The sequence below is a fragment of the Sphaerodactylus townsendi genome, linkage group LG07, assembly GCF_021028975.2.
Source record: "Sphaerodactylus townsendi isolate TG3544 linkage group LG07, MPM_Stown_v2.3, whole genome shotgun sequence".
Classification (NCBI taxonomy): domain Eukaryota; kingdom Metazoa; phylum Chordata; class Lepidosauria; order Squamata; family Sphaerodactylidae; genus Sphaerodactylus; species Sphaerodactylus townsendi.
The window spans coordinates 49,240,100-49,267,363 of record NC_059431.1 but is presented as its reverse complement, the minus strand read 5'-3'; the positions used below and the strand labels follow the sequence as shown (position 1 = coordinate 49,267,363).

Below are 27,264 nucleotides of genomic sequence, written 5' to 3'. Positions count from 1 at the left end.
GGCATATGCTATGTATGTAATTCTTTTACATTTCCAAAATAATGACACCACAAGATACATTCTATCCTAGTTACTACACTACCTGCTACCATCAAAGTCTCTTCGCTCACCTATCAGCAAGTCCTTCTATTCTCAGAGGGACCTTCACAACACATTTCTTAAAGCTGGAAAACTTCAGAATACTGAAAATGTGAGGGCAGAAAAGAGATAATGAAGAGGGGGGGAAATCTAAACACAGAGAGCCTTCTGGTACAGCTTGAAGTACTGAGTTATGCTAGAAGTTCCAAAGTCACATCTGAAAAGCTGTATTCCACAAACAAAACTGTTCTGAGGATGTAACAAGTGCCATCTTGAACATGAATGGTATGTGACTTGCAGGAACTGAGTCACTCTTTTTTTAGAATGACTTGTCCTTAATGTCTGGAGTTGAGATTGTATGGTGAGAAACATGCATAGTATGCCCTTGTTAGGATTGCTTTGAGAGTTCATTGTGTGAGATGCAGGTCTCCACTTCCAGATGCTAATTGTATTTAAAAATACAAGAAGCACAACTTGCTCATTAACAGCTGAAGCCACTCAGTTTTGCAACAATGTTTAGAGGACTAAATACAGCTAGAGGAAAAGAATCCCAACATCTCTCAAGTTTTCATTTTTGATTTCTAACTTAAGTTCTAAATGCCGCAGAAGACCTGGCCTTGTGGTGTTATAAATACTTTCAAAAGTTCCTTCCTCTTTTCCAACCAACTGCATTTACCTGCGAGTCTACCGTGTGGACTTCGGACAGGGTAAACAGTCTCTGTCTGGCAGTATGCAAGGTATCCAGAACCCTGGGAAACACAATCCCAAAGGCAGATTCCATCATTTTGGTTCTCAATGTGTTGGATATTGCTGGAAGAGAAGAGTGAGGAGACAAAGAGGATACAGTAGATAAAGAAGGTGTCTCCACACCTGTCCACCTTCCTGCTTGTTTGTTCCACTTCCAAAACCTCAGTAGGCAAGCGTAAGTGGGACATGAAGATTCATGGGGAAAGCTCACCAATTACATGTCAGATTTGAATTGTCTGACAGCGCGTCACAATTTGCCAAGAACTTTATGATTTGAGCCTGGGGAATTTTGTTCATTACTCATTCCACCAACTTTCCACCAACCCCAGTTATTTGACTGTGTCAATAGGTATGGGAAAAGAATGATCCAACAGGCATAATGTTCTTATTTTTTTTTTCAAAGTATTCCTAATTAAATTGTGGGGGCAGGAGGAAGAAGCAATGGGATTTTTAAAATGATCTGGTAACTGATGAAAAGAGAGGAAACAACAGGGAGAAAAGAATCAATGAACAGTTTCACGAGAAAATCGGGTCTCATGAGAGATTATACCGGGACAACTTCTTTTTAACATGTTCTTCACTAGTCTGTTGACCATAGGGTAAAATGATGTGTTGCAAATGAATCTGAAATATTTAGAATAATAAAATGCAAATTAATGCCATTGCACTGACTCATTTTGTTCTCTTATTCTCTCCTTTGCATTGTAATGGTGGAGTATAATACTTATAGTTGCAGTTGTGTCTTATGCCACAGACTCACTGTTTTTAACTATTGTGCCTCCACATTTGCCCATGCCAGACCGAGGATGCATGAGCATCACAGCAATCATGAACTGTACAGTAGCAGTGGCATTTTATTTGCAGTCTCATGTCCTTTTACAAAATTTGCCCTTTTGTCAAAAACCATACCAGTTGTAAGAGCTAGGTTTTGAGGAAGATGTGTCTTCTTTGATATCATGAGGTAAATCTCTAGAAAAACCTTTTAAAAAATAATGACAGGATGCCAAACATTATCCTGTTTTGGGGTACTTTGTGGTTTCTGGGCTGTATGGGCGTGTTCTAGCAGCATTCTCTCCTGACGTTTCGCCTGCATCTGTGGCTGGCATCTTCAGATGTAGCTTGGGTGTCTGAGGCACTTGTGCCTGGCCTGGCAAGGGGTGTGGTCTTTCAGTGGGGCCATATTGTACCTCCCTATGTGACCTACAGAGCTAGCAGGTTTGTGTATAGCTGGGTGTCTGAAGCACTTGTATCTGGCCTGCCATGCTATGGATTGCCCCTGCCCCCTGGGGTGCAAAAAATAAGACATCCCCTGAAAATGAGCCCTAATTCATCTTTTAGAGCAAAAATTAATATAATACCCTGTTTTATTTTCAGGGAAACCCAGTATATATCTTTCTGACATGCTTATTGCTGCTTTTATAGCAGCCAGGACACCCTATCTGTGGCTACCAGCTATTGCATTGCAGCCCAGCCAATCAGGTTGTGCTCTGGTATCACTGTGTTGCTCTTGCTCTGGCTAAACTGCACCTTTGCAAATTAACCCTATAAGAGCCTAATCCGTCACAGTGGACAGCCCAATTCACAGGTCTCCAGTGGCTGGGAACAGCATCACTGCTGCATTGCCTCTAGAAAGCTTTCAGGTGGCGCAGGGATGCAACAAAAAAGAAAAATCTTCCAGCCACCTAGAAAGCCCCCCATAGCTTGAAACAAAGTTATGCCACCCTTTTGGACCCCACACCACAGTGTTCCTGGCTCAAAAGCCTGGGACAAAAGTTGGCTTCACCCCCAGGAATGTTTCAGTCTTTCCCACACTGTGCCACCGTCTGCTTGGATGCCAAAGTAGCTTGGCGGTGGCGCCCACTTCCAGGTTTCACCACCATGGAGCTGTGGGGTGCCCAAATGCTGGCATCTTCTCCATGAGCAGGGGGCAAAGATGCCAGCGCAGCCCTTCACCGCTCCCTGATGCTGTTCCCACCCCACATTAGTCTAAAAGCCCCCATGGTCCATTTTGAAGTAGAACCAACTGCAGCTACTACTTACAAAGAACAAGTTGAAAGCTCCAGACATGAAATTTCCAACTGTTTTAACTACTTTAACCCTGTGAGTGCACCACAAATAATTATTGGAGTTCAAGTGAAATAGCTCAGCAAAAATATCATCTCACTATGCAAAGACAGGGCAAAAGGCAAATTCAGTGTTACCCTTGTTAGCAAGAAGATTGAAAGTAAAATGTCCCATTTCATAACACCTTATATAAAAGTACAGTGTGACTGCATTGCATGGCTCATCATAAAAAGAATATCACAGAGATGTAAAAGCAAAATAATCCAAGAAACTTGAGCTTTTTCCCTATGAGAAGGATTTTGGGGGTTTTAAGGGTTTTTGAAAAGATAACTGGTTAGGGAAAGTCATGATAATATACTTATCAAATTATGTAGAGAAAATGGAGACATTGTTCTCTTACTTCTATAAATTCTGATAACTCAGTGCAGTTGATTGGCAGTAGCTTCAGGTTAGATAAAGAGAAGGATATCTTAAGAACATAAGAACATAAGAACAAGCCAGCTGGATCAGACCAAAGTCCATCTAGTCCAGCTCTCTGCTACTCGCAGTGGCCCACCAGGTGCCTTTGGGAGCTCCGCATTGTAGGATGTGAACGCAATGCCCTTCTGCGGCTGTTGCTCCCAATCACCTGGTCTGTTAAGGCATTTGCAATCTCAGATCAAGGAGGATCAAGATTGGTAGCCATAAATCGACTTCTCCTCCATAAATCTGTCCAAGCCCCTTTTAAAGCTATCCAGGTAAAGTGGCCATCACTACACCTCCTGTGGCAGCATATTCCAAACACCAAATGCCACGTTGCGTGAAGGAAGTGTTTCCTTTTATTAGTCCCTAATTCTTCCCCAGCATTTTCAATGAATGCCCCCTGGTTCTAGTATTGTGAGAAAGAGAGAAAAATTTCTCTCTGACAACATTTTCTACCCCATGCATGAATTTTGTAGACTTCAATCCTTATCCCCCTCAGCCTCAGCCTCCTCATCCAAACTAAAGGAGGTCCCAAGCGCTGCAGCCTCTCCCTCCATTAGGGGAAGGTGCTCCAGTCCCCTCAATCATCCTTGTTTGCCCTTCTCTGCACTTTTTTCCTGTCTCCCTCAATATCCTTTTTTGAGATGCGGCCGACCAGGGAACTGGACACAGTACTCAGAGTCGCGGTTAAGCACCACTGCTTTATATAAGGGCATGACAATCTTTGCAGTTTTATTCTCAATTCCTTTTCTAATGATCCCCAGCATAGAGTTTGCCTTTTTTTTTACAGCTGCCATGCATTGGAGTTTGACATTCCCAATGGAACTTCTATCAACTAAAAGGCGCCCTAAATCCCCTTTCCTGGTCTGTGACTGATAGCACTTTGATCCCTGTAAGCGTGTATGCTATTGAAGTTTTGGATTTTTTGCCCCTGTAATGTGCATCACTTTACATTTTGCTACATTGAGACTGCATTTGCCATTTCTAGAGCCCACTCACCCTGAATTTATCAAGGTCCGCTTGGACCTCTTCGCCATAATCCTTGTGTAGTTCCTCACCACCCTACATAATTGCGAGGTTTATCATCTGCAAAGCTTGGCCACCACGCTACCCACCCCTACTTCCAGGTCATTTTATGAATCACGTTAAAGAGCACTGGTCCCAAAGCGGATCCTTGGGGGACCACCACTCCAGACATCTACTCCATTGTAGAGAACTTCCCATTTACACCCACTCTTTGTTGTTTCCTGTTTCTCCAACCAGTTTTTTTTAATCCATGGGAGGGACTTCCCCTCTTATTCCTTCATTGCTGAGTTTTTCTCAAGCAGTCTCTGGTGAGGAACTTTGTCATAAAGCAACTTTGGAAATCCCAGAGTAGACAATGTCCACCAGTTCACCCCTGTCCACATGACTGTTTTACACCCCTCAAAGGGAACTCTAGTAAGTTTGTAAGACAGGGATTTTGCCTCTGCAAAAGCCAATGCTGACTCTCTTTCTCCAGCAGGTCTTGCTTTTCTACATGTTTTATAATTTTATCTTTAATGATAGATTCTACTAATTTACACCAGGGAACAGATGTCAAACTGAGCTGGCCCTGTAATTTCGGGTCCCCCCCTATAGATCCTTTCTTAAAGATTGGTTGTGACATTGGCCATCTTCCAGATCTTCAGGGGATGGAGCCTGATTTGAAGGGATAAGTTGCATATTAAAGTGAGAAGATCAGCAATTTGTTCATAGCTTGAGGCTCTTTAAAGCACTCTTGGGTGAATGCAATCTGGAGCCAGGGGATTTGGTAGCATTTAGTTTATCAATGGCTGCCATGGGAACTTCTTCCCTTGTCTACCACTATCTTACAGCTAGTTCCCTCGGTTTGCCTCCTAAGAAAAACTTGTAGTTCCAGGTTGCAGGAATGTTCCTCCACCTCCTCTTGGGTGAAGACAGATGCAAAAGAATTCATTCCAGCTTCTCTGCAATCTCCCTGCCATCTTTTAGCACACCCTTTGTTTCCTTTGTCATCCTAGCGGGCCTACAGGCTTCCCTTGCTTTGGCTTCCTGCTTTTGATGTACTTGGCGAAGAGACTGTTTGTTGCTTTGCGTAATTCTTGATGTTCGCAGCCATGTCCTCGTTCCTCATAATCCTTTTGCCTCTCCCTTACAGCTAACTTGGCTTCTCTTTTTGCCACCATTTATTGTTCCCTCTCATATTCTTCATCAGTCAAACTGGACTTCCATTTTTCCTAAAGAGACATGTTTTTCTTTTTTCTGATAATTTCCCTCAACCTCTCTTGTTAACCACTTAAACGGTGGCTTTCTTTTTTTGGACTGGGTGCTGCCTTTTCTTTAACCTGTGGGAGACACATTCCAGCTGAGCTTTTATTACTGTGTTGTTTTTTTTAATATAACCTCCAAAGCATCCTGGACAGTTTTGACTCTCTTGAATTTTTCCCTTTCAGCTTCCCTGCGCACTATCCCCCCTCATCTTTGAGAAATTTCCCTTTCTGAAAGCGAATGTAACTACATTGAAGTAGTTGCCACTTGTTTGCATGCTGAGATACTGAATCTGTGACACCCAGCATTGTGAGGGTTGCAGCTGTTCCCCTATCGGCTCCAACAACACTGACTTCGTGCACCAGGTCCCTGGGTCCCACATAGGAATTAGATCTAGGATCACCTCTCCCCTGGTTGGTTTCCACAACCATCTCTGCTCTAAACCACAGTCATTTAGCATATCCAGGAATGCTCTCTCCTTACTATGACCTGAGACATGCATTTTTTTTTTCCAGTTTATATGGGGATAGTTAAAAATCACCCATTACCACACTACATTTTGTTTTTGTTGGCCTCTCTAATTTCTTTTTTCCAATCTCAGGGAATCCTCTTGTTGCACTTTGGTCTGGGAGGGACTGATAATATATTCCCTAATATTAAACTGTCCTTCACACCTGTGAGTATTGATATCCACTGAGTGATGATTCTGTAGGGGGGAACCAGCTCCCCTTGCATTGTCTATTTTATGTGATACTATGCTCTCTTTGATGTAAAGGGCAACTCCACCCCCAATGCGCCCTGTCCTATCCATCCTATAGAGCCTGTAGCCTGGTATAACAGCATCCCACTGGTTCTCCTCATTCCACCATGTCTCTGTAATGCCCACTATATCAAAGTCCTCCTTCAAAACTCTGAACTCTAGCTCCCCCATTTTAGGTCGAATGCTTCTACTATTAGCATAGAGACACCTCTATGCTTCACACAACATGTAATTAATTGATGGCTGCATTATTTGCTTCTGAAAAAGAAAGTGACAGAGGGTAGCTCCATTAATTGCTTTTAGCCATGATAGCTTAATGACACCTACATTTGGAGGCATTATATCTCTGGCCCTTTCCGCCCGGGCACTTAGCAAGGGTGCGTCAGCATAGTTCATGCTGACGCATCCCCTGGGACCGTTCATATGGATGGTCCTGCTGGAAGCGGTGCTGACGGCACAGCCTTCACACAGGCTGTGCCGTCCCTAAACAGTTCCTCACCTTCTGCTGTCCTCCGGAGCTCTATGGAAGCCAAGGGGCATGCCCCCATGATCAGAGCGACGGCTGCAGCGACGGAGGCCAGCAGGCATGTCCCGTCGCCTCCACAGAGCGCCAGAAGACAGCAGATGGTAAGGAGCCATTTGGGGTAAATGGCAGCTTCCACCCACTGCTGTTCACATGGCAGTGGTGGAAGACGGTGCTTCTGAAAAACCTCGCTCCCTGAGCGCATCTTCGCGCTGCTTGGGGGTGGCGAGGGCAGCGCTGCTGCAATGCAGCAGTGCCAGTCATGCAAACTCCTCCCCAGGGATGCAGTTTTTATCATCCCTGGGACACTGTATTCCGCCCGTGCAGAAACAGCTTCTGACTACCCACTGCTGGAGAGTTGTTGCATTGGTACCCAGCTCCTGAGCTTTCTGGATATATCCCTCTGGCCATTGTTTGACAAAGAATGCTGGGCAATTACATGGCTGGATCCCACAGTGATTTTCTTAGATTTCCTAATAAATATTGTTAGTCTTCCCTGAGTCTAGCTGGCCTGATAACTTGTTTCTCTCCAAACATAATGAACACTAATTATAGCATTGCATTTAATGTGCTGCATATACAAAGAAAAAAACTCTGTTACTAAGATACCATAATTGCTGTTGAAATATATGATACAGTCCTATTATAGTAATATTATGTATGATTCTTTCATTTTATGTACCATATTCTCCAGATAGCCTTTAATATTTGTATGGGAGGAGAGGGGGATCAGAGTTGCTTTTTGTTAATTTGAATAATTTGAGTAGCTTTTCTTTAAATTTTTACAATACTCTTACATATATATTTGCATATTATTATACAATACAAGAGGAATGCTTGAAAAATGTTGGGGAGTTGCTGCTCTCCTTGGTAACTCACACTTCATTCCTGACCCTTTAAAGTGTGGCTTGTCTTCACCTCTTTCCACAGTCTGAGGTGTAGTTGCTAAGGGATCAGTTAAAGGTGCTGTTATTACAAAACCTATTATGGACTTCGTACAGCAGAGGAAAGCAGTAGTATTTCCCTGGAGAAAAAAAGATGTTCACAGAAGCTTTCTGCTAGGTGGAAGTATAGGTTTCCCAGCAGTCTCTTCTTTTCCCCCACAGCTTTCCAATGGGACTCTCCCTACAGGTACTGGAAAAGCAGCTCAGCAGCAAAAGAAGGCTTGGTAGTTTCTATTCTTGAACTGTTGTGAGCAGAAAGGTATTGTGCTCCATCAGAATATAAGACCTTGTGAATGTTGAGGGCAATTATGAGGTTACCATCATAAAATGAAACTTTCTGTAAATATCAGTATATATGCACATAGAAAAAAGAAATATTAACCCCGTTTTTCAGCTTTTTAGCTTCCTGTCCACATTCCTGAGTATTCAAAAATATTTTGGTACTATATCTAATATATTTATTTTAAGGTATTAACGGAGCAGTCCTAAACAGAGTTACACCCATGAAAGAGCTAGAAAAGATTAAGTGTAAGTTCTTTTAGACAACAAGATAAGATAATTCATATCATAGTATTTCCCATTACGATCTATGGATGTGAAAATTAAATGATGGAGAAAGTTCACAGGAAGAAAATTGATTAATTTGAAATGTGGTGTTGGAGGAACATTTTGCAGAAACCATGGACCAACAGAAAGACAAATAAATGGATTAGAAGCTAAAATGGTTAAACTGAGACTATTGTACTCTGGGGACATCATGAGAAATCTAGATATACTGAAAAGACAACAATGCTTAGAAAAGTTGAAGGCAGCAAGATAAGTGGAAGACCCAAAATTAAATCAACTAGGTCAGTGGTTCTCAACCTGGGGGTCGAGACCCCTTTGGGGGTCAGACGACCCTTTCACAGGGGTCGCCTAAGACTCTCTGTCAGTGTTCTCCATCTGTAAAATGGATAAATGTTCGGGTTGGGGGTCACCACAACATGAGGAACTGTATTAAAGGGTCGCGGCATTAGGAAGGTTGAGAACCACTGAACTAGGTAAAAGAATCCATGAATTTCAGTTTACAGGACCTGAGCAAGGCTGCTAATGATGGGGCATTTTGAATGGCATTAACTCATAAGGTTGCCATATGTTGAAATTGAACTGATGGTACTTGACACACAAGCCAACTGAAGTCAATGTGCTTTGTTTAGGATTGCACTGTTAAGTGGTTTATAATGTACAATAAAAACATTATAATGGCTGGAATGCAAGTGGTAAGTATCACAATTGTGGCCAAGACATTTCATTCTTAGTTACAGAAAAACTTGCCACAATGATTGCATAGTCAACAGTTTTAACCACTGTGTCTTGCTGTATTACAGTTGCTTCAGAATGTTGTGCAGTGAATATTCAGGCCTTTTTCACAGGTCTCATGGGGTAGGAGTCTAATGATATTCAAACTGTGTATAAAACAGCAGTGTGGATCTTTGAAAGTTTATTAGATATCCCTCCATGAGAAGACTAGCCAGTCTTATCCTGCACTGTGCATCACAGAGACATGCTGGATATGTTTTGGGATACGCCTTTACTTTAACAGAAAGCAGTAACAAAATGGTATGTTGTGCTAACCTTCTTGTGATGTTTTGGGGCAAAGTGAGTATATAAATAAAATAAAGGCAGATCAATGTAACTTTATTTTACACCCTAAAATATGCCCCTGAATTCTCTGCAACTTGCAAAGGGGGCTATTTATGACAGACATTGCATGGCAGATGTGAATAGGTTTCTCAGCTGACATGCTTATGTACAAAACCAGTGTTATTCAATAATCAGAGCATCAGACTGAGAGTGAGGATTCCTGGGTTCAAGCTGCCATGAAACAGACATTGTGATCTTGGGCCAGTCATTTTCATGAAGCCTAATCTGTCTCACATGAATTTTAGGATAGAAAAGAATCAGAGGAGTGCCAGGTATGTTGTCCTGAACTCCTTAGTGGAAGAGTAAGATAATACCCCAACCTGGATAGCCCCAGGCTAGCCTGATCTCATCAGATCTCAGATGCTAAGCAGAGTCAGCCCTCCTTATATTTTGGATGGATTTCCAAGAATTACCAGGGAAATATCATGTCAATGGTAAACTACCTCCAAACTTGAAAACCAGATGGGATTGCCATGTCAGTTGTACCTTGATAGCACAAATACAGATGCAGGATAAAATGGGATAAGGCCAGGATGTAGCCCAATGTCATGCCATTTCTCAACTCTTTCCTTAATTGCCATTAGATATTTCTATTTTTAGAAAGGTTACCAATATTATTTAGATAAAGCTTGGTAAAAAAATAAAGTACTGTCACAATGTTCTGAAATACCATGGAAATGCATCCTATGAAACAAGTCCTAAGATACGTACCTTTAAAAATACCTTCAGAAGCAGCCTTGAAATGCTGCCTGTCAGTTAATTTAAGTAAACTTGGAACTCGGTTATATCTCTAAAACAGAATGAAATCCACAAGTGACTGTAGAGTTCTTAGGCTATATATCCAAACAACAAATATTGACAGTTTTTGGCAGTTTAGAATTATCATCCCATACAACTGTCCTAAAACACAACATGCTTTCAGCCCAATCCTAAACATGCTGGCTTAGCAAGGGATCTGTTGATTCTGAATAGACTTCCTTCCCCCTAAGTACTTTCAAGGTGAAGCAATCTGATTACCTTTAAAGCTGCAGCAATGGAATCTTTCATCTTTGTGTGGGAGAACAGAAACATTAAAATTAAAGGTCACACTAATGGCCTTTCTTTTGATATCTGTGTTACAAACAGGAATCTTGCTGTGCCTGACAGATTTAGTAGAAACACTTAGTACCGACTGAGGTCAAGGTGAAAAGGAGGAGAAGGTTGTATTGATTCACAGAGAGGAGCTCATCATTAAAGGAAGATAGACTGTCAGACATTCCATTTCCTTTATTATAATGTGTTTTCACCTTCAATAAAGATTAAGAACACTATACAGTCAATACTTCACACATTTTTACTTGTGAAATTCAGCATCTAGTGATTATTGAAACTCTCTTGGCTGTTGCATTATCCAATCAGAAGACCCTGAACCAAAGACACAAGGAGTGAGCTGCCCCAGTACAACTGGACTGTTGATTCCCCTGCATAAAAGCCAGTCCATGGCTCTGGACCAATTTCCAATAATTGGAGAACTTGAGAAGCAGGCTTCAAGCTGTGTGAGAATCTGCTGTGTTGAAAAATGAAAAAAGCACAGATGTGTGAACTCCTGCACTATTCTAAAAGGACCAAGCCTACAAAAAGCATGGACAGTTACGTGCTCTGGGTCATTATTTGCATCTCTGGACAGACTATTGCTACTACTTACAACAAAAATCACTTTTGTATTTTTTGAAAACAGCAGGCATGACATTTTTGTGGATCATATGGATAGGTATTTTGTGTACACAGAACTGTATGACATATTGCATGGAGAGATAATAGCAAGCTTTCAAAAATAGTAATACTGAATATACCTTTGAAATTAATTAGATAGACATTTAGGCTGGAACCCAATTAGCTAATTTATAGTTCATGTATGATTCCATATAATTTAAAAAATTTCATTGAAGAGCTGATTCCAATGCCATTTGAAAGTAACCAGAGCAGGACCTTCAGTTAAGTTGTCAATATTCAGCAAGGCTCATACCAAAGCAAGCAGTCTTAAAAGTCATTTTGTGCATTAAAAGTTAGTACTAGCACCTTGAGTTTTCTGCCTGCTTCCTTTCAGCCTAATAGTGGGAATGAAACTATAATAAGGGAATCCCCTACTAGGATTCTTTTAATGTATAGGAATTCATCTCACAACTTAAAAGGCAGGAAGCTAATGGGGCTGAAAGAAAAGTATTTTATCCAATCCAAATTAAAAGGCCTACCTGAAGATATTTAAGGGGTGAAGAAGGCAAACCGCCTGAAACAGTCTGTTGAAGTCAATAGGTTAAGAAGGTTCATTTGGCTTACAACTGCACATTTTCATGCTGTCTTTTGAAAAGCTCTACATAGCTAGATGCTGCACTCCATATCTAAAGAAGTTGGTTCAATAGAAAATGGCGCTTAGCTGTACTGTTTCTCTTTAAGGCCTTGGTGAATTCTGACTTATTGCTGCAAGATTGTTCAAATAAAGAGGTACTAAGAGAGATGTTCCATATTTTTAGCTGCCATCCTAAAAACACTTTTCGAGACTAAGCCCCATTGTATGAAATGAGACATACTTCCCAGTAGAACTGCTTACAATTGCTCCCAAAGTAACTTAGATCTGTTTACATTTAGTATACATGCATTTTCCCTTGTCTCGTTTTCTCTTGCCTCATCTTACAGCATCTGTGTAGCACTTCAGATGAATCACATTCTGAAGGATTGCTCTAAACTAGTCAGAATATATATATAAAAGTAGCAGAATGAGCAATGTCTGTTTTAGTTCATCTTAACTCATCTGACATAATTGACATTTATATTAGTTATTTGGGTTTTTATGTATGAACTTTCTCCAGCTACTTATGTATGATATCTGTTAGCTGGATTCCACACAACAAATGTATAACAGATTGCAGTTGTTATAAAGGAACCTGCCTTCCTTTTTCCTGTTCACATGCGTGCCATGCAGGCAGCGATTGGAGCCCATGGAAACAGTCAGAGTTGCTTTTGCACCTTTGCATGAAGACACTTCTCTTTTAAAAAAAATTCCTGCAACAAATATGTAGTTACACAGGCATAAATACAATTGGATCTCTTGGAGAATCTGCCCACAACCTGCTGGGCAACCTGCACAGAATGGCAGGTGGGCAGATTATCCCTGATGGTGGCTGACATAGAACTTACAATGAATGGATGGAAGGAAGGGAAGGAAGGCATCTCCTGCCTGGTGTGAGGTCTGTCCCCCCCCCCCCCAAACAGTTTGTATTGCGCTCTGTATTATATTTGCCCTGATCCTTGATTACATGCTAGGCAAACTACTCACTAAATTAGCTCAACATTTCCTGGCAAAGTTGTTTATTTATTTATTTATTTATTTTAATTTTTGTTGATAGATACATTAACATAAGAGAAAAAAGAAAGCTGAATCAAATCATAGTAACAATTACTTCTAAAGACCTAATAGAAGAAACAAAATTGTACATATAATATTACCAGTATATAAAAATCAAAATGAGAGGATTGAAATTAAGAAGATGAAGAATATATCCCCACTTTACTCCACTGTAAAGTATCTTACAAACTCCTTCCCTCTCCCCCCCAAAAGGCACCTTGTGAGGTCGGTGGGGCTGAGAGTTCTAAGAGAACTGTGAGTAGCCCATGGTCCCACAGCAAACTTTATGTGTAGGACTGGGGAATCAAACCTGGTTCTCCAGATTACAGTCCACTGTTCTTGACCACTATACCATGCTGACTGTCTAAGAAAGAGACTTACAAATTGAGATCATTTGCTGATAATTCGGTGTTAATTTTGGAATATCCCATAAAGAGATGTGAACTGTTAATGATTAGAATGAGAATTTGGCAGGGATTAAAATTAATAATGAAGATGAAGGTGATAACTAAAAATAGAACTGAGTAAAACAGGATTCAAAATTGAGGAACAGGTGAAATATCTTGGTGTTGAGTTATCAAATAAGCATTGTATTCTACTTCAAAACAATTATCTTAAAACATGGAATAGAGTTGAAAAGGACTTGAGAAACTGGAGTAAATTACAATTATCACTCCTGGCAAAAATTTCAGTGGGTAAGATGAACATCTTGCCAAGAATGTTATTTTTATTTCAAACAATATCAATTCTGTTAAATGACATTTATTCAAACAATGGCAGAAGGGTAGAACAAATTTCATTTGGCAAGGGAAAAGACTCTGAAGTAAGTATAAACTACTCCAAGATGTGAAAATAAGGGGAGAGGGTCTGCCCCTTCCAGATTTGAAGTTGAATTTTGCTTCCTTTCATTTAGTTTTGATGAAAGAATTGATTACATTAAGAAATAGAAGATTACTGTACTTAAAGGAATGTGACTTGAAATTTGGCTGGCATGCCTAATTATGTATAAAGTTAGTTAACAGAGATTTTAAGAATCACTACATCAGATATGCCATATTAAGAATAAATTCAAACCTAAAATTTGCAAAAAAAATTGTAAAATTTGTTGTTGTTGTTTTTTTTAAAAAACCCAACCTCACCAGTGTGGCTTTTACCACAAGAAGCACTTTATAGACATGAAATTACTTTTGAAAAGAAATGGATTCTATATACTGATATCTTAGATTGTTCACAAGAAGTCTGTAAAATTAAAATTAGAGAGCAATTACAGGCAATAGATATTAATTGTGATTGATTCTCTTATGCAGTTACAGAAGAGATTGAAACTAGATTTTTAAAACTGCCTGGTTTTGAGGAAACTAAGATGGAATTTGAAAAGGAATTATGTACCAACAGTGCACACATTATTGCTAAAGAGTACAAACTATAGTTGAAACTGGAAAAAGAAGAGGAACAGATTAAAGAATGCTTGATAATTTGGGTTACTAATTTTGGGTATAATATTTAACTTGAACAATAGGAGAACACGTGGTTTAAAAGGCTGAAATATACATTGTTTTCATTTGAAAGAGAACTTCTACAAAATAATGTATCGATGGTATATGATACCAGAAAAGTGGCAAGGGTATATAAAAATGTTTCAAATAAGTGTTAGAAATATGGATATCAAGAGGGGACTTTTTATCACTTGTGATGGACTTAGGAAAAAGCTGAAGTATGTTAGAGGTCAATAATAGAATAATACAAAAGATTTTAAAGACTAATGTGCAAATGACACCTGAGGCTTATTTTTTGGCATTTACGGACAGATCTCTGGAAAGGAAATGTGGAACTTTGTTTTTATATGACAGCAGTAGCTGTACAGAAATGAAAAACTCCAGCTACATCAATACAACAATTGAAGAATGGTGGGTGAGATTATTAGAGCTGGCCAGGCATTACTTAATAGTGCATGGAAAATTTGAAATAGTAGTATATCTAAACAAGATAAAAGCATTCCTTGATGCTAGTGGGTTTTGAAGGTTAAAGGCTGTTAAGATCCAATAAAGAAAAGTGATTTTTTGTCAATATTGATGTTAAAGGTTTAATTTTATTTTGATGTTTGATGATCAAGTGTTGAAAGTTTAGAGTTTAAGGGTTAATATTCATTGTGGAATAAACTGGAAGTCTCTATGAAATAATTCATAATTTGGTCAACTTTTGTCTTTGTGTATGCCTTGGATTTTAATTTTAAAGTACAATTAAAATTGAATTAAAAATAAAACAATAGCTAATAATAGCTATTTCGGATATCAATTTTAATAATCCAAAGTTTTAAAAATATGATAAAATATTATTATAAATTTCTAGGATTTTTCTCACAGAAGAAAAGTTATGTTGACATATTATTGTCATTCAAGATGTAATTATTCGTTTATCTATTTCCACTTACGCCCCTTTTTGATAATTGTTCAATTGATAATTTGTATACATTATTTCACAAATATCCTTCACATTCACCATTATTGTTATTTTTAGAATAATATAAATAATACATGTTCCATTTATCTTGAAATTGTATGATTGGTCACTTATTCACAAAGTTCACTAAGTTTGTTTTGAATACAGCAACATTCTGAGCCACTTCATGCCTGTAAGTTTTTTCTTGTAGGCATGAAGGAGCAGCAGTGGTGTAGTGGTTAAGAGCAGGTGCATTCTAATCTGGAGGAACTGGGTTTGATTTCCTGATCTGCCGCTTGAGCTGTGGAGGCTTATCTGGGGAATTCAGATTAGCCTGTGCACTCCCACCCATGCCAGCTGGGTGACCTTGGGCTAGTCACAACTTTTTGGAGCTCTCTCAGCCCCACCCACCTCACAGGGTGTTTGTTGTGAGGGGGGAAGGGCAAGGAGATTGTAAGCCCCTTTGAGTCTCCTACAGGAGAGAAAGGGGGGGATAGAAATCCAAACTCTTCTTCTTCTTGTGCTGCAGAGACAGTTTACTGCAACTGCTTTTGCCAGTTCAAGAACTGAATCATTTTAGTTAGAAAAGGCATGTATCACCAATGGTTGTGTCAACCAACCACAAAATTACTTGTTCATTTCTTGTTTCTTGTAATGAGTTTGGCATGGGAGACATTCTCATACTGAAAACCCAGTGAAAGTCATCTTTACCCCTGGGAACACCTTCTGCCACACCGATGCGTGTTCCTGTAGTGGAAGAGTGCCAGCAGAGCTGCACAGCACCCTGCCACCAGTGCATTTGCCCCTTAACATCAGCATAAGGGGCACCTGCATTGGCATACTGGGGTGCCCTCATACTGCATCTATGATACTTTCTTCCCCCCTCATGGATTTCACTGTTAGTGTTGTGACATATAAGCTTCACTTTTTAGCTTGGTCCCAAACTGCCTTCTTTATTCTAATATGATAATGCTATTATCTTTGAGGTTGAAAGAGTCCACAAGGAGAATCAGTGTATTCCAAGAAACACTATTTTGAAAAGGAGATTTCTTAGTGGCCATGTGTTACCCATAGGGTAGAACTAGTGCAAGCAGCATACTAATCGCACAGTAATTTTCTTATTATGAAAGAGCCACAATACTGCTCACTAACCAACATAGTCTTGGGAAAAATCATAGAAGCCAAAGAAAAGGGTCAATTTTAGATCATTATGTACCAAGGATAGAGAGCTAGGGATTTACTGAGGTAAGATATGTTACTAGCTGATTAATTACAAACTCAGCCTCTGTAAAAGGATTTAAGTTCTAAACAGCAGGTTAAATGCCTCAAACTATTTTGTTACTTGGATGCACTTGGATTCTCTTGGAGATAGTTGGAAGCTGCAAAACTCAGCAGTGAATTTCAAGGTTTCCTAGAGTTTTAGAAATTGAGGTTTAATCTGGATTTCTAACTCAATTATAAAGTACTCAACAGCTCATTTGTAAGGCATTTGTAGCATGTGGAAAAGGCTTACTTTAATTGTTCATTTCAATATTAATGTTTGAGGACTGATTTGCATACAGTTATGCCTTTTAGTGTGTAGCAAGTACATGCAAAAAATTCTTAGTTAGGTGATGCAGTATATTGTTGTTAATGCTTGAATCCAATTTCTTAATATTGGGGTTACAGCTAGACTTATTGGAAATCAATCTAGTAGTCTATTTCCACTCTGTCACCATTTCTCTCTACTAATTCTGGATAACATTCTCAGGGGGTTCCAATTCTAACCCTGCTCTGAAGGAAAATAAAATTCCCCCTCACTGAATGGTCTCAATGAAATGTGAATTGGCCTTTTTAAAAAGCAAAAGTAAGTGTATAAGTGAGGGTGGCTAAACTCTGGTTCCTTGTTACTTAACTTCATTCTGGGGTTTTCAGCAACTTCCACACCACATCCCACAATCTGATAACCTCACCCCTTGCTCAGCAGACTATCTAACCTTGCTGGTGGTGACTGCATTCTGTTTAATATTTTTCTTTGACTCTACCCCGTAGGAAGGCAGCCACAGCAAATTGTTTTTTATGTTTCTTCTCTCTCTCCTCCACCCCACTTTGCCTTCATTTCTGCTGGTTCTCCCATACACGGAGGAATGAAAGTTAGGCCAAGACCAATGGTGCAAGTAAAAGAAAAAATCATCTTTTGTTACTCAGCTAAAAATTCTCTATGTGTTTTGCCAACAGGCCTCTTCAGGGAAATCTACAATATAATACAATACTGAGTTTTCATAATTATATAACAATGGTTAGTCAAAATTATCGTGATTATATAACCGTGGTTAGTCAAAATTATGTTTTAAAGTTTTATTTATTTATTTATTATATTTGTACCCCACCCAGTTCCCAACTGGAGCTGCTCTTACAGAAGTAGGTTAAAAGCAATATAACAGTAAAAACCACAAATATACTGCAATATAATACAAATCTAAAGCAATTATATATTACTTCTTAAAACTGAATGCAGGTGACTGCATTAATAATCCCAGTATTGCTCTCTCTCCACTTTCCTAAAAGGGAAATGTAGGAAAAGGCAGATGCACAGTGGTGGGATTCAAATAATTTAACAACCAATTCTGGTTGAGTGGGGTGGTGGTGGCAGGAGGTAGCAGCAAGCCGCAGCCCTGTCGGCTGCTGCCGCCCCCTCCCTCCACTCAAACTTCCTTTGGTGGTGGCCCTGGCCACCTCTGATGTAGGTTGAGGGGGCAGGGGGCAGCAGCCGGTGGGCCCACGGTTTGCTGCCAACTGCTGTGGGCCTCTCCGGGAGGCTCACTTCCTCCCCCCCAAGAGGCTTGGGCCCAGCTGCCTGCCAGCCTGAAGGCCTGTCGCGGTGGCACCCTTGACTGGGTCTGGGGCTTCTTCCCCCTCCCAGCTGGCCAAGGTGAGGATTCCTGTGCTGGTGGGGGCTGGGGCAGCCAGATTTGACCCCACCTCAGGAGGCTCACACCCACTGTCCCAAAGGCCAAGACCTGACATGGTGGTGTCCTTGTCTGGGTGCTTGGGCTTCCTCCCTCTGGAGGCCACCTGGCTTGCTGGGGGCTGGGAGCTGAGGCAAGGACAGTGCTGGTGGTGCCTGGGGCCTGGCTGGCTTCCCCCTGGGAGGCTTGTGCCCAGCTGCTCGCTGACCCGAAGGCCAAGGCCTGGCACGGTGGCATCCTTGGCTGGGGTTTCCTCCCCCTACTGGCTAGCTAAGGTGAGGACTCCTGTGCTGTCAGGGGCTGGGGCAGCCAGCTTCCACCACCACCACCCCAGGAGGACCACCGGCCTCAAGGCCTGGCATGGTGATTCCCTTGGGGCACCTGACCAAATCCCTGAAAGGACTGTGTTGGGCCTGGTTGGGTCCCAGCAGCAATTGGCCTGAGTGCATGAAGGCTCCACCATGTGGTTGGGGACTGAGGCTGAGGCCAGCTCCCCCTGCACACAGTGGTGGGTTGTGCAGTGCTGCCAGCCAGCAGCCCAAGGTCCCAGCCCTGCTACTCCCTTAGGCCCAGCCGCAGGGTAGGGGTTAGGGGGCAGCAACAGGAAACTCACCTGTTCTGCTGAACAAACTCCTCTTCAGTGTGCTCTGGAGGAGGGGCTAAGTCAAGGACCGGGTCAATGTCTTATAAAGGCTCCTGACCACCCCTCCTGCTGACATCATAACGCCGCACCGGCATCATGACTCTAGGGCCCATAATGGGCATGGCCGCTGCCTGCCTTCAGCCCTTCTAAGGGCAGGCGCTGCGGGGCCTCTTTGCTGTGCCCTTTGAAAGCCCTTTAAAAGCAGCAGTGGGATTAACCAGTTTGGCAAACTAGCGAAAAATTTAGCTACCGGTTCTAGCAAACTGGTCCGAACTGGCTGAATACCACCACTGCAGATGCACCAATGAAAAATATGGATGGTGCAGATTATAATAATATAACACCAGTTGTAAATATGGGTATGGGAGGCCAGATACTGCAGATCGAATACTCATTCATGGAATGGCCTCAACCAAAAGCCCAGTGGAATATCTGTCTTCTGTACCCTGAAGAACTGATTAAGGTCAGTATCATTTGACAGAGCGTTCTACCAGGCTGGAGCCAGGGCCAACTGGATATCCTTTGGGCCAGGGACCACCTGCAAATTACCATTGGACAATTGAAGTATCCTCTATGGGTGATACGGGGAGATATGGTCTCAAAAATATGAGAGTCTCATACTGCTCAAAGGTTAAAACCAACACTTTGAAGATGAACCAGAACTCTACTGGCACAGTTGACATAACATACCTCATTTTGTAATCACAGATTACAGAAGCAAGGGAAATCACTTTATATATTATCAAGGGAATCGTATATTTGGGTAAAGTGTGTGTGTGCGTGCGTGCGTGTGCATTTAATGCCTGCAGGCAAAATGAAAGTTTGATGACCCACTGACATCCTTCCTTGCCTGGAATATGCTCTGCAGAGTATGTACCAGCCAAGGCAAGGCTGCATGTCTGGCAAATTCCACTTCTTATGAAAATTAGTCTTCATCCAGAAGATCACCCATGAGAATTTGACGCCTAAGCAATAAACCTGTTCCTTTCTCAACCTGTGGGTTTTTGCCTCTTTGATTCAGCTAAAGGTATCTTCAATGTCACTCTTTTAAGTGCCAAAGATACAGGGGGGAATTTCTGCTCTGCAAAATAAACGCCAAGTTATCTGAGTTCTGAAAACTATTTTACCTTCTTTCTTCAATGCTGAGCCATTTCATATTGCAGATATTTCATACTAATCCACAGCTAAAGAGTAAAAGGGACCATCCTCAGTGGAGCTAGGATGTGTAGTTTTTTTTTCCTTTCACATGTGCCATCAAGAAAAAAATAGATCTTAAATTTGCATACAAGTTACAGTTATGTACAGTAATTTAAAAAAAACCTGAATAACTATTTTTATGGGAATTGTCTTATATACTCTTTTTTCAATAAATATATTAAACATGCAGTAGCATTTGATTAATTATTTTTATTTCTGAGGCTCCAGTAAGCTGTTATAAATGGATCTGATGAACACATACATTGTTTTGTACATGTTTTCAGGACAACCTATGAACCTCTCTTGCCTTGAAAACCCTATGGAGTCGTGATAAATCAGCTGTGATTTGACAGCCCCCCCTCCCACACACACACATTCAGGATTATCCATACACAAAGCTGGACCCCAGAGAATAGTTCCACTGGCAATGAAGGGCAGTTTTCACTAATTCCTTCCTCCCATAGAAGACCTCAGACTCTTTTCTCATGAGGCTACTACAGGGTCCCCATTCCCCAGAAGCAACCTTTTGGAGGGAATTTGTGGCTGTAGCAAGAGGGGGAAGGTAAGGATGTCATGTTCCACAGTCCAGGAAAATTACTGATGGATAGCTTTCATATTGTAGATCTAATGACATTATTTTTTAAAAGAGTTTCTTATTAAAACTTGTGAAAAAGCTGCAAGCTTGATTAACCCACCCCCCCCCCAAGAAATCAGAGTTCTGCAACACAACAGCTTTGCTCCATGTCTATTAGCAGAATATGTTTCTTTTTCAAATTACAGGAGAAAGCAGCCATTAATTATCACCTGAAAGATTTTCTGATAGGATCCCCCCCTTAACACAGTAGAAAACAACCCTAAAATTAACAAATGCTTCACATCACTTTTTTATCCATCCCCTCTCATCCCGTTCCCACCCCTGTCTGTCACTTCTGCTTCAGCATTTGCTTTTCTACCCCTCCAAAGTGTAACTTGAGTACAAACTCCATGTGCTGAATCTTTGCATTTAGTAATCAGACTCACCTGTTAATTGTAAGGTTGGACATACTCAGACAAAGTCGACTTTGAAACAAAGGAACAAACTTTATTGAATTGTGTTGCCCTAAGATACAGGGTGCTGGAACTGAGGGTTCTTGCCCTCAGTTCCAGTATATATAGGGGTTGTTGGGGGGTAGTCCCTCCCAGTGGCGGGAACAGGCATAACTGGGGAAACAGAAACTTAAGTGAGGGTCGCGACCCTGTCATTAATGCACTGCGAATGAGTGAATGTTCCCCATCTGAGGGTTTTTTTAAATATCCACACATTTTTATCACTAATTTACTTCCTTGCTTTGGAGAATTAGATTTGTTTATTCCTTTGTATTATATGGACATGTACATTGTTGACATACAGTATATCTTTATTCATGTATTTGTACATACAGTGTATGCCATTTATATGCATAATGTTTATTGATTCAAACAGATAATGTTGAAAAAATACACATTCTATGAGAGGAAAGTTGGTCACAGAGAATAGTGTGGAAAATAAAGGTTCAGTTTGGTTAAGGGAAAAGTAAAATCAAATTTGAAAACAACAGAGATGAGAAATATGCAATCACCCCTAGAATTCTGTGAGTGTAGAACTTCCCTTGATGGACAGGAAGTTGCTGTAGAGATTACATGAACAGGCAGAGATGATCCACAACATATATGGTGCCCTTGAAGCTGAGCAAATGGGTGGAGCTCTTATGACATCGCTAAGATTAAAATCTCAGCCTGCCAGACTTGCAGTGATACAAGTAAGTCACTAAAGCTTGGCTGACAAGAATACTCCTTCAAAATACTTCTGTCTTACACTACAAGATACATATACTAAAGCTCTTGGGCTTTGTAATTTCTAGATAGCACTCAAGGCAATTTAAAGGATCAGTATGATGTCATTGCTCTTAGATCTAATTTTTGAAATGATGTAACACACAGGTAGAAGGTTAGAAAAACGTGTGTGTGTGTGTGTGTGTGTGTGTGTGTGTGTGTGTGTAAAGTTTGAACAGCAAAGCAGGTTGTTCAAAAAAACCATTACAAATCCAAGTCACAAATAATAGCATTGATCAGAAGCTGGTCCCAAAAGACTCAATCGCATTTTCCATGTGCATTTTTTCATTTGCATGTTATTGTATAATTTCTGAAAGCCAGCTGCATTTGGCTGCAAAAGTATTATAAGCATCAACTAGCACGGCAACAGTTCATTAAAAATATAAGGTTGAGTTAGACAATACATCTACCTACGTACACGACCAATATGGTCTACTCTGACTGGAAGTTGCTCTTCAAGGTTTTAGGCACTCAGTTTTCCCAGTCAAGACTGTTTAAAGGTGTTCTGAGTAGTTTAATCAGTGTGTTTGGGGGGGAGGGGTGTTGTTTTTTGTTTATGCAAAATAACTGAAATGCTACCCTTTAACTGGAATTTTCAAGGATTGTACTTGAAACTGCATGCATAGTCCTTTCTGATTACAGTTACCAGCTAACAGAGGATAATGCTAACCCTTCTATGAAAAGCTGAACAAAAAAAAGGTCCTCTGTTTTTCATTTGTTTTCCAGTTACTGGCTGACCAACAAGGTTTTCATCAAGCGACCCAGCACAGGACTGTTGATGTACACACTTGCTACAAGGTTCTGCGATGAAATTCATCTCTATGGATTCTGGCCCTTCCCAAAGGATATTAATGGGAAATCAGTCAAATATCACTATTATGATGACCTTAAGTACCGATATTTTTCTAATGCCAGTCCTCACAGGATGCCACTAGAATTTAAAACTTTAAATATGTTGCATAACAGAGGAGCACTTAAATTGACAACAGGGAAATGTATACAGCAATAAAGCACAAGTGACATACAATGAGACATATAGGATATGGGCTTTGGCATATGGATTTTATGGAACAGCAGCGGACCCATACAGAGGAGATATCCCAGTGTGCTGGGCTGAACTGATGGAGAACAAGGAAGTGCATCAAACTCCATTCCCAGCTCGTGTTCCACCTGTTGAAGTTCTAAATTTTGAGTGCAATGGTTCAAGTAAGTGCCACTTTCACTAAGAACAAAACTTGAATGTATAAAATAAGTAGTGTTTACAAGATCCAACAATGCATTCATCACTTGTTACAGAAGTTGATTTACTGTTCAATTACCACCACAGAGTCAACCAAGAAAATAAAAGAAACACCCAGTAAGTGAGATCTATTCTTAAGGAAGTATAAACATTTGTCAAGAAAAATCAAAATAGAATTGGTGGTATATGTGGATAACAACAGAAAGATCCAGAAAGTTACATTCAGTCAGGCAACTGCCTGACCATGTATTATATCCTCTTTATCTCTTTCCTCCTTTCCCCGTTTTTTTTAAATTGTCATTGATTTTCTATGGATACTGGAGCCCCTTAAGTGATTTTGAAACGATAATAATATGAACATTTAAGTAATCCTCAAAAAGTGGTCTTAAAAGATCTTTCTTTTTTTAAAAAAATACCAATTGCATTAAAATATGTATTCTATCTTATTGTTTGACATAGGTTTGGTATGTACAGTATAAGTGAAACTGCCTCCAATTGATGACTTGATATTGCTGAAATATGTAAAGCCAATCGCCAGATTTTACTTCTGCATTCCCTGGAGACATTCTGTACCATCTCGAGCCACTTCAAGGAATGTGTAGCAAGGGTACAAGATGTCCAAGGGATGCAGAAATTAAGTGTGATTTTCAGCTCTGCCCCTTGTAGCAGTGTTGAGAAGAAGTCATCTTGCAGACAGTGTATTGAGTGATGCAACATACAGACAGGTCTTAGAATCTCCCAGTTGCATGTTGCTGTTCCTCAGAGAAACAGACTCTTGAAATATCTGGACATTTGAGCCATTTTTCAAGAAAGATTGTTCAGTTATATGGCAAATGAAGATGATACAGTTAACAAGCAGGTGCCCTTACCTTTGGTACCAAAGATTATGCTGATTTTGAAATCAATGTACGTTTTGTTCCCTTCATATGACAGAAATCTATAAATTTAGTATTATGTCCCAGTGCTGCTGAGGAAAATATTTCCAGTCATTTTTTGTTACTGTAACTTGGTGTTAAAGTTTTGTTTGAATGACAGATTCTTTAACTTGACTTTTCCCTTTTTTCTACGTGACTTGAATGCTCGAATAAAAAGAGAAGCTCTCGTTTTTTTAAATTGTGATACAAATATAAGGTTTGTAAATCAGGAGTACATAATGACCCAGAAATGGAAACTAGAAATACTGTTGATATTTCAGTGCCAATATAGTTGACATATTGAATGATACTGAAAATTTTAAAAATTTGCAAAAAAAAAATCTCAAATACGATTTTTTCATAGTGCTGGACAATATTCTGATGAGCAGTAGGCAGACACTTCCCTTTGTCTTTCCATTTCTTCCTGTCTTCACTTTTTAATTTTCTGAGACTTGGTCTGTTTAATTAATAATGGGAGTTATTAATAGCAAAAGTTCAGGCAAGAATCATTATCAGTACGCTCATGTTTGCATCCACAGTCTGCAGAATTCAGGAATTATTTCAGAACTGTAAGATAGAGGGATGTTGATTTCTTTATCATTGACATATGTTTCTGATATCTAAGTAAAAACAGAAGAATTATTTAGGAAAATCAAAACAAGGAGAGAACTCCCACTGGGGAGAAGGCAGATTGACAGCATTAATGTTGTGGAGCATTTTGCCCTGCTCCTCTGTTTTCAAAGAGCCACAAGGCAGGATTAGCCAGGCCTGGAGGGCTTCAAGCCAATGGGGAGAGAGGGCAGCTTGCAGATTTATAGGGAAGCTACTCCCCCTCCCTTGCAGCCTAAGTGATATAAATGATGCAAGTAAGTAAGTAGATGAGATAAAATGCTAGTGCCAGTTTCTCAGACACAATCATTTCACTTCTGAACAAAACTCTGAGGCCCAAGTTCTGATATTGGCCATACCGTAGTAGTACTGGGACTCTAGGACGTAGGTAAGGAGGGTGGTTCCCGGGTTCAACCCCCCCCCCCCCATTACATGTTCGAAGCTCCGTACCCTATTTGTGGTTTTTTTGTAATTTTTAGTGTTCTTTAGTTTTTGGCCTATAGGGGGCGCAGCCTTTAGTCCAGCACCACGAAATTTTCAGGGAGTTTTCAGGAGACTCCCCTGATGATACCACCCAGGTTTGGTGAGGTTTGGTTCAGGGGGTTCAAAGTTATGGACTCCCAAAGGGGGTGCCCCATCCCCCATTGTTTCCAATGGGAGCTAATAGATGGGGGCTACATCTTTGAGGGTCCATAACTCCTGAACCAAAGTTCACCAAACCTGGGAGGTATCATCAAGAGAGTCTCCGAAAGATACCCTGAAAGTTTGGTGCCGCGAGCTTAACAATTGCACTCCTGACAGCAGGTACCTCCCAAATTTCCCAGGATTCTCCTTTTAAATCCATCCCCTTTGGCATGGATTTAAAGGGAGATTCTGAGGTCCAACCCAGTTTAAGGAGGTCCCCAGTTTAAGGAGGATAATCCACCCCAAAACAGCATCACTTTCATTGTTGTTTTAACTGGGGACCCCAGATTCTTCCTTTAAGGTGGATTTAAAAGGAGAAATTTAAACACCATTGAAAATGATGCTGTTTGGGGGTGAATTTCAGCATCACAGCAGCCGCCCATGGTGGGGGGGGGGTGGCAGCACAAAACTCAGATTTTGCACTGGGCTCCATTTTCCTCAGCTATGCCTCTGCCTGGAGGGGAGGGCAGAAGGGACTGATGGCCCCCAGCTGGGGGGTGGGGCGGGGCGGGGGGGCAGGGGAGTCTGCCATCCCTGGCCTTGGAGAGCTGCTTTTATAAGCACTGAGGCCGGGGGTGGGACTTGGGGAGGTGTGGCTATGCCCCCACGTCCAGGTGGGGGTGTGGCCCCGAACCCGCCCCATTAAAAATCTATACCTACATCACTGCTGGAACTTCTCTTTTACATTAACTATATTGAACTTGCCTCATTTTAAGTACATTCCTATCAGTGTCCTCTCCCAAGCTCATTCAGAACCCACCTTTTCTTCATCTTTAATTTTTGTCCCTTCCTCTAAGACCCCAAGGATGACATACATGGTTCTTCCCTCACCATTTGGTCCTCATAACAATTGTGTGAAGTTGATTAGCTTGAAAGATGAGAGAGTTACTGTCCCAAATTTAGCCAGTGAATTTCCTAGCTGACTGGGGGTTTAAACACAGGTCTCCCGTCCTTGTCTGACACTGTCTCTTTATGTTCACTGCAATCTTCCAAATGTAGCATAAATTTCGACAATGCATTTAAACAATATCTCTTATATATTGTTCTCACTACCTACAATCAAATTTCTCGTAAGATCAATTTTAATTTATATTTGCAGTTTACATATAAATTTAACTATTTCAATGCAATAAGAAAATAGATGTTTCAATAAAAGCACTTAGAATTGGCTATAAGTATTTTATACATTTTAGAGAAACATTTTAAAAAGAAAGTCTGTGAGTTGTGTAATATCACTGTTACTATGCAGGCATATTTTTATTTTTAATTTACAGCACTCAGATGAATTGACAATTCCTGATGGTACAAATTCACAGACAACCTTCTTTGAAAAAAAAAATCTAAACTAGTGCCTTTTCATCATCTTGCATAACCTTAATGCTAATTTTCAGAGCTATTTACATGTCCATAACCAAGCAAGGGCTAAAAAATACTAATTATCATTGATTTTACATTTTCCATCTCAGGGAAATTTCAATATTTCACTTTAAATTGAATAGCAATTCAGAATGTAGGAATTCAGAATGTAAGAAAACATCTTGCCTTGTGTTACATAAAAGAAGGTTCCATAGTGCATAGCTAGAATCCTATGTGCAAGTACTCCAATGAATTCTGATCTGTTTACTTCTGATAAGCATGCATAGGCTCCTGCTTCAAATGAAACAGTGATGTGAAGAATCAGGATTACTGAGTCAGATTTTAATGATCAAGGTAGAGGTAGTTTCATTTGTTGTCCTTTGTTTTTCAAGGCTTCCTAGGAATCTGTTCATAAATCAAAGTGTCTCATTGTCTGTTTTCATGATCACTGACCCAGGATTATCCCCACCTT

The 27,264-nt window shown here is 40.5% G+C and overlaps 1 protein-coding gene across 1 annotated transcript in view; it reads left to right on the top strand.

Moving 5' to 3' along the window:
* Positions 1-25,372, top strand: part of ST8SIA4 (ST8 alpha-N-acetyl-neuraminide alpha-2,8-sialyltransferase 4) — a 112,812-nt gene extending 87,440 nt beyond the window's left edge. Inside the window, 1 exon segment of the mRNA XM_048504171.1 lies at positions 22,716-25,372. Within this exon segment, the coding sequence (XP_048360128.1) occupies positions 22,716-22,998 (283 nt within the window). The 3' untranslated portion in view covers positions 22,999-25,372.
* The last annotated feature ends 1,892 nt before the right edge of the window (positions 25,373-27,264 follow it).